Source organism: Camelus ferus, chromosome 12 (assembly GCF_009834535.1).
Source record: "Camelus ferus isolate YT-003-E chromosome 12, BCGSAC_Cfer_1.0, whole genome shotgun sequence".
NCBI lineage: Eukaryota > Metazoa > Chordata > Mammalia > Artiodactyla > Camelidae > Camelus > Camelus ferus.
In genome coordinates, this window is record NC_045707.1 from 38500496 (window position 1) to 38515144 (window position 14649).

The following is a 14649-nucleotide window of genomic DNA, read 5'->3' on the forward strand; positions in this document are numbered from 1 at the left end:
GTACAGCACAATGTCCCCGTCATGCATATACATACATGCATTTGTTTTCATAATCTTTTCCATTAAAGGTTATTACAAGATACTGAACATAGTTCCCTGTTCTGTACAGCAGAAGGTTTTTTTAAAATCTATTTTTATATATAGTGGCTAACATTTGTAAATTTCAAACTCCCAAATTTATCCCTTCTCACCCATTTCCCCCAGTAACCATAAGATTATTTACTATGTCTGCAAGTCTGTTTTGTAGATGAGTTCTTTTTTTTTTATATTCCACATATGAATGATATCATGTGGTATGCTTTCTTTCTCTTTCTGACTTTATCTGCTTTATGTATAGTAGTTAGTATCTGCTCTCCTCATCATTCTTGATTGTTTCCCTTTCCTGACACCCTTTCGCTGACCTGCCCCTTAAATCTTGGTGTTCTACGAAATTCCACGCCCAAACCTCCCTTCCCTCAGTCTTCAGATGCTCTGTGGCTGTCTGGAACCACAAGGCAGAGGTTAAACTCCTCAGCAAGTCACACAAAGCGCTTCATGCGGAGTATCAGCTTATTCGTCTAGCCTTGTGTTTGGCTGTTCCAGGATGTGCCAGGCCCTTCTTCACATCCCGAGACTGCTCTGCCGTTCCTGCTGCTGGGAATCCCCGTGACCCCTTGCCCCTGCAAATGGCCTTCCTGGCTTTTAAGACTGGCCTTAGGTCTGAGGTGTCTGACACCTTTCCTTTCTTCCTTCTCTCACCACGGCCAAAGCCCCCTTCACCCATGTTACAGACTCCATGTACTCTTGTTGGTCAGATTACGGTAGGGGCAGCGTGTTGGATTCTCTTGCCCCTCTGTGCGCTGTGAGCTCTGAGAGCAGACTCACCCTGTCTCCAGTGCCCACACCTTGCCTGGCCCCCTTCAGTGTTCGATAAACAGGTTAAATGAAGGACTGCATTCGGGCCTCCTCAACCAGAACGTCAGTGTATCCCCACTGTGCACTTTATTGCCACTCCCAGATCTGTCTCCCTCCTCAGGGCCTTAGCTAAGGGCACCACCATCATCTCATTCAGCCTAGAGCCCAGTCATCTGGCTCCTTCTTCCTCATTCACTATAACCTGTCGTCATTGCCTCAGCGACACCTGGCAGAGCTCTGCTACCTTCTCCACTTCCTGGCTCAGGCTGACCCTTTTTTCTCTCACTCGACTTCAGATGGTCTCCTCACTCTCATGTCATCCTCCTTCTCCCTTCAGAGTTTGCTTTCACCATAGTCACTCATGATTTTTCTTCTGCTCACATCTGATCTTGGCATTCTTATGCCCAAGTTCGTTGGGGCTTCCTCAGTGCCTCCAGAATCACGTCAGAGTCTGAGCAGGTGTCCCCTCATGGCCTGCGCCAAACCCAGTTCTCCAGCCTCTATCCTTGCACTCCTCCCTGCTTCCCTGTGCACCTCCTCTCAGGGCATCTGATCCAGTGCGATCCCTGACCCCAGCTCTGGGGTAGCGCTGTGGTGAATGAGACTCTCAACCGCTTGGCTTTGGGCAGCATTTCTGGCCAAACGTTTGGTACAGATCAAAGCAATGGCTGCATTGTGCCTTTCACTCTAATGAATTTCTCCTGCCCGCCTCCTAGCCTCTCCATTCTTGTCCAGAGGCCTTCGGGTGGTTTCAGGTGACAGTTGCAGTTAATAAGTGCTCTGTGCCACCATGTGATAAACACTCCTTTGCCCAAAGCTCGGTTTTCTGTCCTGGTTTGTTACCTATTGGTGTTTCTCTCTCAGTGCCAGCCTTGGGAAGTTCTGTTTAACATAGGACATTCTGTCAGTAAACTCTTCATCAGAATCCTCTTTTAAGGATTTTTTTAAGGCCTCTTTTACGAGGCCTCCAATAGTGTAGATAGTAACCAAAGAGCTATTCTAGAGTGTCAAAGGAATCTTACTCACGGAACTCCATTTAGAATCTGTTTAGGCCACCACTTTTGCTGGACTGTCGCTAGAAAGGTATGGGAGGTACGCCGATATTGACAGGCTCTGCGAGGGCACTGAGTAGTACTGGACAGTTTTGGACTTTGGATTGGAATAGTATAATGTTAAGAACTTGGGCTTTAGATTTCCGATCTGGCATATCTGAGATGAGTCTCTGCCCTGCCAGTTATTAGTTATGTAATTACAGGAAAGTATTATCCTTTCTGAACCTTTTTCTCCTCATTTGTAAAATGAGGGTAGTAGTCCCTACCTGCCCTATAGGACCCCATAGGTGCCTTGTAAAGTTCAAATGTGATAATATATAAAAAGTTCTTAAACCTAGAAAAGGTTCAATAAATGTTAGCAGCTATCTTTATTATTGTCTTACTAATATTTACTCTTCACACAAGTTCCAGTTTTGCAAGTCTTGTTGCAGAGATAATTAGGCGGGCTTACCTCACAGGGTGTGGATTAATTATATGGTGTTGGTAAAGCATTTCATAAAACCTTTGTGTACAATAGATTATGAGCAAGACTAAGGTTGGTCTCGTTCAAAAGACTTCATGTCATGTGCTCTGTAAGGGGAGGTTCGTTTCTTTTCAGGGCAAGTGACTGGCCACTTTGTACACGTATGGTTTGTGCTCAGTGGAATCATGCTGGTAGAGTAGAATCTTGCCGCCTGAAATCACACACATCCGAAATACACAGCATTTCCAGAAGGTATTTCTAGGAGAGACCAGGCAGAGTCCACTGTACACGGGAATTTTGGAAAGCAGTTGTGTGTGTCATGTGCTGTCCCTTCTTCCCGAGCCTCGATGGAGTTGTGTGCCTGGCACGAGTCCCTGTGCTGGTCTGGGCACAGTCTTCTGCAGGCAGCTCCCCAGCAGGATTCTCGTGTCCATGGTGGGCACTTGCCAATAAGCTCCAGAAAAGAGAAGAATTCAAGTAGCCTGTGGCCCTTGCTTGTTACAAAACCACAGAGGGTGGTTATCATATCTGTTGACTGGTCTCGAAAGGATACAGATATGGAAGAGTAATATTTTAGACTTAACTAAAATAGAGAAAAGAATGATATAGAAGAGTAGAAACTGTTCTTGAATCTGAAGGATTGTAGCTTAATGGAGAGCCTCCTGAGGGAGGTGTGGCAGAGGACAGGTGTTTTGAGACATTTACTGTCTAAAGCAGAGTCAGCACTCTACAGCCCTTGGACTGGTCCCCTTTTTTTTTTTTTTTTTGTAAATAAAGTTTTATTGGAACGAAGCCACACTCATTCTTTCACACATTGTTTGTGGCTGCTCTTGTGTTGTGACAGGGACCAATTTTCCCATACGCCAAAACTAATCTAGCCTTTTACAAGAAAAGTTTGTCAACTCTAGCCTAAAGCAGTGGCCTTCTCAAGTCTTTTAGCAGGACTTGGGATCCTAGAGAATAGTGTTTAAGAGTGTGGATTCTAGACTCAGGCAGACCTGGATTCACATTCCAGCCCTGCTGCTAACTAGTTGTGTGACCTTGGGCAGGTGGCCTAACATCTCTGTGCCTCCATTTCTTCCTCTGTAAAATTGAGTTAATAATTATAACCTGCCTTACGGGGTTGTCAGAATTAAACAACATAATGCCTGGAATGCACTTAGTGTGGCATCTGGCATGAATTAAGTACTCTGTAAGCGTTAACTGCTATTGTTAGGATGATTCTGTGGGTCTGTGAATCATAGTCTACATGGTGCTGCCTGGGGAGGAAGATGCTAAGGTAACTTGAACAAATGCGTCTTAAACACAGTACTACGAACTCATAGAAGGGGAGTAAGGGCTTTTCTGATACAGCAGAGTAGCAGCTCAGTGAATGGGCCAAGACCCGTGCTCCGTGCACTCTGATCTTCAAAACAACGCTGCTGAAGATGATCAACAGGCTGTTTTCTGGCTGATTGCTTCATCCATGTCCACTCTTTGTATTTTATTGCCTCCCATTTGTGATGTTGCCTTATAGGGTGAGGAAGTATTTTTCCTCTCACACCATGATTCCAGGTATTGTTTTAAGCTAGAAATTTAGATGAATCTTCTAACTTTGTTCCTTCATTCATCAAACATCTGTGGAATGCCTGTGCTGTGCTAGGAATAGTTGCACATTCCTGCCTAGATCCAGGTCATAGTGCTTCTGGATTTGTTTTCCTTCCTTTTGACAATGTGGCTGCCTGCTCTGCTTAGTTTCCAAAGTAGTGGCACCCCAGTAGGATGTCAAAGCTGGGACTTTTCATTACGATTGCCTCACTTTATTCTGGGAGACAAGAGAGAATACCGCGTTTCAGGGACTATTGATGGCTGTTCTTTGGGGCAGTTGAAAGAAGTCAGGAAATAGGTTGACCAGTTATTTGCAAAGAGGGCCCCCAAAACAGGGTTAGGCTCTGATGGGTCTTGCGAAGGAGGCCTGTGAAAAACAAAACAAGCTCCTGCAGAGCTCAGGCCTTACCCCTAAGGAACAGCAAACCCAGGAGAATTAGAAGGCAAGTGGAGGCCAAGGCCAGCCAATGCCCTCCCCTCACCTGCTCCAGGTCAGATCTGGTGGCTCCGCCCCTCTCTTAGGTATACACCCTGAATCTAAAGAGAAGCCTTAACTGAGCTTTAGAAGCGTAAGACGTGTTTTCTAGGCATTGATGGTGGGAGGATAGTGGCAGACAGCTGCTATGTAGCTAGAGATTAGAAGGATAAATAAGAGAAGAAGAAAATGGATAGTATTGGCCAGAGCAGAACAGCACAGAAGGGGCCATCTCAGGCAATGTAGTAGTGCTTCTGTGTTACCATCCATCATTACTAACCTAGTGCTTTAAGTTTGGTAGAATCTGATGTGTCATAATTCTGCTTAAATTCCCACTGCCCTTAGAATAAAGTCTAAAACGGGGCCATAGAGTCCTTTGTGTCCTCGCTCTGCCTACGTTGCCAGCCTTGTCTCACTTCCACACCCTGCACCCTTTGTTCCAGCTACACCCTACTTTATAGCTCTTTAGACATTCTAGGTACCTTTAGTACATGCTCATCCCTCTTTCGGGAAAACTCATCCCTGTGGCTAACTCCTAGTCTTTCTCCAGAGGTCTGCTTAAAACATCTCTTCTTTGGAGACCATCTGGGTCCTCCTGTCAGAGCCTCCTAATGTACCCAGTATTTCCTTTGTGGTTCTCACTGTTTTTGATGTCTGCTGCCCTAATAAACCCCATGAGGACAGGGACCACATCTTTGTTGGATGTTGGCACATTTTAATTGCTCACTACATTTGTTTACCAACTGAATGACCAGAAGGAGCCCCAGTTTATAAATGGTGGGGAAGAAAAAGCAAGCTTTAACCTTTTAATATGTTTTGGTCTTGTTTTCCAAATAATTCCTGAACAAAGTATTTTATTATTTTACGGATACACACATACTATGTTTAAGTGATTCTCAGAGGTGGCGTTTTTTTCAGTGGCTGTGTATGCACTGGACAAATCTAACTTGTTTCTCTCTTCTCCCTACAGAACGAAATGTGTCTGGCTACTCAACAGCTTTCTAAGCAACTGCTGGCGTATGAAAAACAGGTAACTCGATAAACACGTGGAGTCTGAAGCTGTGCTCAGGACTCTCTTACGTTGAGTTCTTAGAAAGGAATTCTCCAGAGACATCCTAAAGGACCTTCCTTCCTTTTTTTTTTTTCATAGTCCATTTCCATTTTTCCTTTTCTCTTGCCTTTTCCTTTCCACTGATAAGTTCTAACTGATGATTATCCCAAAGTCTTTATGATGCATTCCATTTAGCCTACAGAAGTAGTCACCTGCCCTTGAGGATTCATAGCCTTCGAGGGATTACAAGTGAATCCACACTAACAATTCCAGGGAATAAACTGAAAGATACCATCATATCTAGGCAAAAGGGTGATGACCAGTGAAGGAACAGCCGGGGAGGGGCGGCTGAGTGCACCGCTGGGGCACAGCTCTGGTTCTCTGCAGTCAGACGCTCTGACGTGACGTGCTCTTGGGAGAAGAGAGGAAGTCGATGTGGAGGGTGGCAGAGGGCAGTGTATTGTGGGGCGATGCTGTAGTGCTGAATTCCCTCTCATCCAGTTAACACCTGAATTCTTTGGTCTTAGAATTTTGCTCTTGGCAAAGGCGATGAAGAAGTAATTTCTACACTGCACTATTTTTCCAAAGTGGTGGATGAGGTAAGATAGCAACGTGGCAAAATTTTGTAATTTTTTTTTTTAACTTTCTTTCATTTTATCTTGGCCCACTTTCTATTTTTCAATATCTACTTAAATATCTGAGAAGGTATCTCAACTTTATCTTCCAAGGGTTATTTCATAAAAGAGGTTGTATGCTATTACGTTTGTTTCTGGTTTGAGGGGGAAGACTTTGCTATACGTAAACAATAGACCAAAAGAAAGATTTCTAGGAATTCAGTTTCCTAAAGTGGGAGAATTCGTTTCTCAGGACTGCTGTTTAAAATTACAAGTAGGTGGTCTAAAACAATGGACATTTATTCTCTCACAGTTCTGGAGGCCAGAAGTATGAAATCAAGTTGTTGGCAGGGCAACGTTCCTTCCAGAGGGTCTGGGGGAGACTCCTTCCTCGCCTCTTCCAGCTCCTGTGGCTCCGGGTACTCCCTGGCTGTGGCAGCATCACTCTGGTCTCTGCCCCTGACTTTACACAGCCTTCTTTCCACAGTCAACCCCCAGGTTTTTTCTCCTCTGTCTATGTCTTTTCTTCTTAGATGGACACTTGTCAGTGGGTTTAGGGCCCACCTGGGTAACCCAGGATGATCTTGTTTTGAGACCCTTTACTATATCTGCTAAGACCCTTTTCCCAAATATTCATGTGTTTGGGGTGGACATATCTTTGTGGGGAGCATGATTCAACCCAGGACAGAGAGATTCATACAGCCATTCTTGTAGCTGTATTGTACAGGACATTTGGAATATTTGTGAAAAGCAGGTATTGTAATAGGAAAAGTGCATAAATCCTAACTGTAAAAAAACAAAAGCACTCAAATGCTATTGGTCCTGGGCAGAACCCTCTGCCAAATTAAGTAGGTATAAACTATGTCATCTTTTGGGGAGTTTGTAGTACTTACAATAGAAAATCATCATAAAGAGTAAGCAAAAAAGACAGTTGACAGTTCATCCAGCTTATAAAATGAGAAATTAACATTCATGTAAAATTGTACCAGTTGCATGTTCATTCATTCATCAAATAAGTTTATCAAGTCGTTATTCATTGAACAAACATTTACTGACCACCTGCTATTTTGTAGATGCAATTCTAGGCACTGGGGATATAACAGAACAAGCTATCCAGTTCTTAGCTTTGTCCTCTCTCCCACTGCTCTGGCTCTTTGAAGTGTGTGTTAATACGGATGCATATCTATTCCAGAAGAGGAAGAAGATGAATGGAAAATGGAATTAGGAGCAAAAAGTAATTTTTTTTTGAAGATGAGAAGAATTTTTCTTAACAGTGAATGAATAACACAGGAGGAGAAGCAGTAGACTACACCCACTGAGGTTATGTGTTTTCTTGAGTAGAAAAGATTTGCTAAGAAAGTGTGGTTAATTATCAAAACTCTAAACCAGGATTTCTTCTTTAAGATATTTACTCACAACTACATTTTCATGGGCAGGAATAATGATTCTTTTACTGGGGAGTGAATCATTCCCAAAGGATTCCCAAGGATGGAAGCCTTAAAATGTGGTTTTATAAGTAGTTTGATGGCCTCCCCAAAGCTTAGCTTGGTAAGGAGTTTCACAGAAGCCTCCTGATGCAGAGACCTAGGCCAGTGAAAGCAGTTAAGTCAGGTGGGAAGAGGAGAGTAGCTTTTGAGGTTGTTTCCTTTACCAGGGGTTGAAAAATTTTCAAGACAAGTAATTTGACCCAGAAATTAAAGAAAAATCCAACTAAAAGTAGGCATTTTTCTTACTTATATTTAATAGAATGTCTTGGAACCAGATCTTCGACATCATAGGCATACAGAGATCTCTACCCTTGGTGATTTTCCCCAAAGTAATTTCTAGATCACTTCCTTGAAGTGCGCATGAGACAGGAAGTCTTTGTCATTACGTATTCTGTTTGCCCAGTGTGTGTCAGGCCCTCTGCTCTGAGTGTTTTTCATTCATGCTACTGTTTTATCCTCATAGTAGCCACGCAAGGAAGATGCTGTTACCCCATTTTCTTTTTTGACGATACTGAAGGTCCAGGCGGTGGTCTGTGCTCTTCTGTGCTCCCCTCAGCAAGGCTGCTGTGTGGGGAAGCGCTAATCCCATGCCTCTCAAAAGCCTCAAGGCAAAACGTTGGTGATACAAACTCCTTGATCTTTAAGAAGTTGTTAGGAAGAAAATGAGTAGCTAGGAAATTTGTCATTCCTGAAGTGTATAACCATTGGAAAGAAAGCCACTTAACCTGAGTTTTGAGTTTTTTAATCTGTAAATATCAGTAGTAGGACAGCCCACTTAACTGGGCAGTTAGAGAGTAAATTTAATAATTACATGAGAGCATCGAGCACAGAGCCAGTCCATTCAACTCAATTAACTGCTCTTAAAAAACAATAGTACATTTTTATTGAAGTTATTCAGAAGAAGTGGTTAAGACATTCTATCCTGATGGCATTTACTGTGTTCAACTCTTCCCCGCAGAATAAACTGCCATGTTTGGGCTTGATGGAAAGATAAGGAGAACGCTGACTGCTTGGCCAATAGCTCCCTTGCCTGGCAAATGGCTGACCTCAGGCCTGTCTTTAAGGTCATCAGAGCAGCTTCTGTAGGCACAACCCTTAAGGACCAGATCTGTTGCTGGGAGATCTGTGTGCAGAAGGGAGATTCAGACATGTGACTACTGTCCCTGCAGAAAGAAACTTTGCCAGATGTTTAGTCCAAAAAAATGACTGCTAGGTAATTTCCCCTTAGACAGCCAACAGGGATCCTAGAGCATCCTCCTGGCAGTCTGGGCCTTCCACTGGGTTCATTGCTAACTACCACGCTTTCCACCGGGTTCATTGCTAACTACCATTATTTACTGTACCCCAGATGGTGTGGTGGACAGAGCATGGATTTTAGATCCCAACAGCCCAGGCCTAAAATCCCAGCTGTGCCACTTGTTTGCTCACTGGATTTGGAGATTTATTTATACATCTGTAAAATGAGGATAATAAATAATACCTAACTCGCAGAATGGGTGGGAACTAAATGGTATAAAGCACGTAAAGCTGGCACACACAAAGTGCTCAAAGGTGGTTGTGCTGATGGTGGTTATTTTTATTTTTCCAAGTTCATTTGCAAAGACAGGATTTAGTAAGGCCTTGAGGTACAAGGGAAGAAAGAGTCCAGAGCTATTAAAATTATCTAGTGAGGAGGAACACATTTGAACAGTCGTCTTATTCTTAGAAAGGTCTGAAATCTGGCTGAGTTGTTTCCGTGGGGAGCAGTCTCTCTCCAGGGTAATTCCCAGGCCCATAGTGCCTGCCGTCATGGAGTTCGGAGGTTCCCAGCAGGCCTGTCTTTCAGGTCTGACCTCAGCCCCCTCTGAGAGTGAGAGAGCTCACGGCAGCCTGGTGAAGTGCTGACCTGCGCTGCAAGCACAACAAAGCTTTCTCCCTTTCCAGGCGGATGTGGCTCAGATTGAGAACACAGCCAGAGTTTGCACAGTAAACTAACAGTAACCACCGGCTCGGAGACTCCTTTGGCAAACCTCGCTGATGCCCCGGTCAGCTAGAACCTTGCATTTAGTTTTTAATACATTTTAGCTTATATCATTTGCCGTTTTATGAAGGGTTTTTATTTACTAAGGAATCTGAGCTCTTTAACCACGTGGAAGTGTTCAGTGTGATCCCTTGGTTGAAGTAAGACAGTGTCAGTAATAGTGGGTATAATTTTCTTCAATAGATTTCTCTTTCTTTCAGCTTAATGTTCTCCATACAGGGCTGGCTAAACAGTTGGCAGACACAATGGTTCTACCTATTATACAATTTCGAGAAAAGGATCTCACAGGTAAAGTAACCAAGTTCAGTGCCGTATACTTTCAGAATATTAATTCATTTAATAATAATTTTTACTGCAATTATTTCTTTAAGTGTATGGACCATTGAGAAATGCCCTCTTTTCTTGAGAAATTCAATTCAGCTTTTATTAAATCCTCACTATATTCTTGGCTCACTTTAAAGGAAGTCATAGGCCAATGAGAAAACAGACTTGGAAACAGATGATTATAAATCATGTGTTGGGTGCAGCAGGACAGAGACTTAACAGGAATAGCAACAGCACACTGCAAGACGTGATTACACTTTTGAGGGTGGTGTGCCAGGGTAGGCTTCCTGGAGGAGATGATCCCTGAGCTGGGTTTTGAGAGCGAAATAAACGTTTACCAAGCAGACAAAGATGGTAAGGCTTATATTTCAGGTTAGGGGGCATTTGTAAAGGCACGCTGTTCTTAGGGAGCCATGAATACTTTGGAATGTGAAGTGGAGGCTTGGAGAAGAAAGAACAGAGTAGGGACCATGTTTTATCTGTGCTAGACTCTGGGGGTGCAGCTGTGAACAAGATATATGGGGTCCCTGTTCTGGTGGAGCTCACATTTAGTGAGTGGGGGGGTATTTTCAATTAATTTTGATTCTTCAACTAAAATAAGACTTTAGAATAATTTTATATCATTAGAAATCAAGGTAATCAAAAATAAATATAAAAAAGAACAAATAATTTTGAAAAAACTTACTTGATGTTACAAAAGGAAGTGCAGATATCTAGTCCCCTTGTCCTTTATTTCATTGAAAATATACATTACTTAGAGACTAAAGGACTGTATTTTCTAGGGTACTGATATAAAAAATTGCAGACCCCAAAAAATCTAAACCTGAGTACTGAAAGAGCTGTTCAGTATAGGACTTCCTCTTTAAAATATAACATCTTAAAGTTTAACATTTTCTTTTTAAGCAGAAGAGGTGTGCTAAACAGAAGGCCAGATCTTAGAGAAAGCATTTTCCCCTTCACTGTGATCCTCTGGGGTCATGTCATCTGAGGCTGTGGAGGCAGCAGTGGAGCTGGCACAAACTCTACCTACAGGCAGCTTGACAGCACTGACACTTGACAAATAAAAAATAGTACATAATATGTCAGTTAGCTCGTATAAAGAGAAACCCTGGTTAAGCAGGATTTTTAGTGTTTTTTAGTGTTGCATCCCTTAATCGCATGTAAACCTCAAACATCAGTGCCGTCGTGTGAGGATTATCCAGTAGTGACTGAAAGCCTCGTTGAATGCACTTTTAAAAAAGATTTTCTCTAAGCGAAGTCATTGGAAACGTGTGGGGATATCATTTTAAAAACAAATTCTAAGTGTTTTGGAAAGAAAACAATCACCTCCTAAGACTTGTATTGTCAGATTTATGTCTTCAGGCTTGTTTACGGGAGCCCAGGGTTGAGAGTGCCCAGCAGTGTCAGTGACACGGGCTCCCTTAGTCCGGAAGGGCTCCACTCTAGAAGTTGTATTTACCCAGGAGGATGATTTTTTTTTTTTTTTAGGAGAATAAAACTGCCTGATAGTAGTAAAAAGAGAAGCCTCCTGGTAGCTATGAAAAGAGTTAATCAGGTATCCTTTTCTGATAACCCCAAGACAGAAATTTGAAGTGTTTAGCTCAGGTCAGACCTGAGTCAACATCAGAACGAAATTAGAATCTGGCATCCCCTCTGCTTAATGGTGTTTCATCTCGCATTTTGTTGCCTTTTTCCTTCACCTACCAGTACAAGTACATAATATGAGTGAAGATAAAATAAGAGATATTAAGGAAGCTATTTAAAATTGAGGAGGAAAATAAAACCCTAAAACTGCCCCAAGAGGAAGTAAAAGATGAGAAAGGAAAATCTGAGAATAGGCAGAAAGTAGCCCTATATTGGAAAGAGTAAGAATAATGTGAAGAGAAAATTAAAAGCTGGAGGCAGCTTTGAGACATTGAAAAACAGCAGAAGATGTGAAAATGCTTTGCTCTGTTTGACAAAGTAAAAATGGGTTGTTTTAGAATTGTAGAAAGTGTCATATCCTTTTAAACATCTCTGTTTTTAAGTTTTTAACCTTGGACGGTCATTGCTCTCACGTAGACCCTGTTAAGCTGTCTTTGTGCACAGTGGGTGTGGCACCCACATGGGGTAATAGTTGCTGCTGTTGGCTTGTTGCAAGTAGTCCACTAGATTGCTTCAGATTTTTTCATTAAAACAAGCGCTCATATTCCTTTGTCAGTGGTGACTGTCAGATGTTAAAATGGCAACGACAGGGAATTTCTAGGTTATGGATATAGTCAGGGCATTCGGAGGAAAGGTGTATGAAAACAGTCTTTTTAGGGGCTGAAGAATCAGAGTTTATACTCCAGGTTTCCATGAACAGTACCTGGTCTCCACGTACTCCAGCCCATGTCCCCAAAGTATTCTTTCCTTTGCAGGCCCCTGAATGCTGTCTGGAGAGAAAAAGAGTCTGTGGGCAGTCAGGGTCACTGAGAATGGGGTGTAGCTGCAGCCACAAGCTCCAGTGAGACCAGGGTCCCAAACCACCAGGCTAAGGCCCCAGAGGGCAGAGGGTCTGAGGGTGCTGGCAGAGCCTTCCCCCTTCTACCTTTCTTTTCTTGGGAAAGCGCAGCTCTGGGTTGCTTTTATTTTTCTTTTCTCTAAGATACTTCTTTTTTCTTGTTCAGAAGTAAGCACTTTAAAGGATCTCTTTGGACTCGCCAGCAGTGGTAAGCATCTTCTCTGTTCTTGGTATGTGGGTTTAGTGTGTTTGTGGGCTGATTGAATGTTCCTGCCTTTCAGCCTGCCTGTGCTAAAGTGTCTCTTTATTTTTAGAGCATGACCTCTCAATGGCAAAATATAGCAGGCTTCCTAAAAAAAAGGACAACGAAAAGGTAAGAATACCTACCTTACATGTTATTTTTCACTTCCTTTACTTAACCCTCCTTTGGCGTTTTCCTGTTGTGAATTCGTGGCACTGAGGATGTCTTGATGAACTTTTTTTTCCCAATAGATGGATTTTTTAAATGTTTATTCCAAATCTCCTATGTAGATTTCCACTTTTCTGTTCTAGCTTTTCAAACCGGTTTGTCAAACACCAACTTGGAACCATCGTAAAGTTAACAGTCGCATAATGATTTTAACTTAAGCTTGGGTACTTCATGGTTGTCTGACTCATATAGTCAGGCACTCGAACTCCTTGCCCTGGGTGTTGATTCTGCTTCTTTAATTCATGATTTCTAGCTTTTTAGATACTGTAGATAGTATTGAGTATTTTCAGGCATATAATTTTTACTTCTGTTCTATGATTTCCTTGGAATACAATCTTATGAGAGAACCAAAGTGTTTATGGCTTTAGTGCATACCACCATATTGTTTTCCTAAAAAGATTATAATGCTTTGTAGCTACAAATCTGTACCAACCAGCAGAAAATAGTGGCTTCATCCCAGTGCAGCCTCACAAACACTGAGATGCCACCACTTTGGTATTTTTAATTTGGGTTTTTAGAAACTTGAAGTAGAACCTTATCTGTGTTTTATTATGTCTGTCACAAAAATGGTTCTAATGAATAAGTAAACATGTTTGGAAGTTGCATGCTCTTACAGAATTGCCACGTGCATTGGACAGCTTGACATCTTCCTTTCCCCTTTTGATCAGTTGAAGACTGAAGTTGTGAAGGAGGTGGCGGCTGCACGGCGGAAGCAGCACCTTTCATCCCTTCAGTACTACTGTGCCCTCAACGCGCTGCAGTACAGGAAGCGCGTGGCCATGATGCAGCCCATGCTGGGCTTTGCGCACGGACAGGTAGGGTGGGCCCTTCCCCCGAGGCCTCAGACCTATACGTCAGCTGTGGAGAACAGCATGCCGTCTGCTGACGTAGCACTTGGGAGACACTGAAGCATTGTCAGAGAAAGAAGCACAGAGGCACAGCCTCCCTGGAAACTTCTGAGATTCAGCACTTGGAGAACTGCCAGAGGGGCTGGATCATCGTAGCCCAACTTGTTAGGCTGTGAGTGCAGGAAATGATGGCCCTGATCCCAAGACTCCGGTGGGGAGGAGCCGGCATGGCCCTTCATCTCTGATCCAAATGAAAGCCAGGCCTGGTCTGACTCTGTGAGAAGCAGCTGACGCCCAGGTTGGTGGAGCTGGGCTTACAGCCTAGGACTCCACATGTTCCTTGGCTTCCCCGTGTGATAAAGATCACCCTCAGCTGGGCTCTTTCCAGACGATGTGTTATTGAGGTTATTGCCAGCACCTTGGCATCTGGGGTGTGGGCAGATGTCGCTGCTGCTTGATGAAGTCTCTGCAGAATGTTCCTCTGGCTTCCTCCTCTCATTTCATGGTCTGCTGAGCATTTGTCTGCAGGGAGGCTCCAGTTTCAGACTGAGGCCTTGACTGTGGCACCAGCTCTCACCCTCCATCCCTGGCCTGCTTTAGCCCCGCTTAGGTTCACTCCAAACCTCACTTGGGCACGTGAGAAATGCACCTGAGAATCTTCTTTCTGTTGACAATCTGGAACAGAAAGGGATGTGAGGAAGCAAAATATTGAGAAGAAAAGAAGTCAGCAATTAAAAAATAAACCCCACATGTGACCATCTATTATTTTTTAAATACATTTTTTAGAATATTAAAAAAAAATACAGTATCAGTTTCATTCAGGGAAAAGGAGAACAAGAGAGACTCTTTACACATCCAGGCCCAGCTGTTTGTCTTCTTACTA

The 14649-nt window shown here is 43.1% G+C and overlaps 1 protein-coding gene across 4 annotated transcripts in view; it reads left to right on the forward strand.

Moving 5' to 3' along the window:
* The window catches only part of APPL2 (adaptor protein, phosphotyrosine interacting with PH domain and leucine zipper 2), a 50022-nt gene that overhangs the window by 12574 nt on the left and 22799 nt on the right, over positions 1-14649 (forward strand). For 3 of the 4 annotated variants that reach the window (XM_032493440.1, XM_032493439.1, XM_032493441.1), the window contains exons 3-8: positions 5442-5501; positions 6050-6121; positions 9844-9931; positions 12616-12657; positions 12764-12822; positions 13587-13733. In XM_032493440.1, the coding sequence (XP_032349331.1) occupies positions 5442-5501; positions 6050-6121; positions 9844-9931; positions 12616-12657; positions 12764-12822; positions 13587-13733 (468 nt within the window). Of the gene's footprint in view, positions 1-5441; positions 5502-6049; positions 6122-7968; positions 8167-9843; positions 9932-12615; positions 12658-12763; positions 12823-13586; positions 13734-14649 lie in introns of those variants that run through there. The other variant, XM_032493442.1, reaches the window with a different exon arrangement.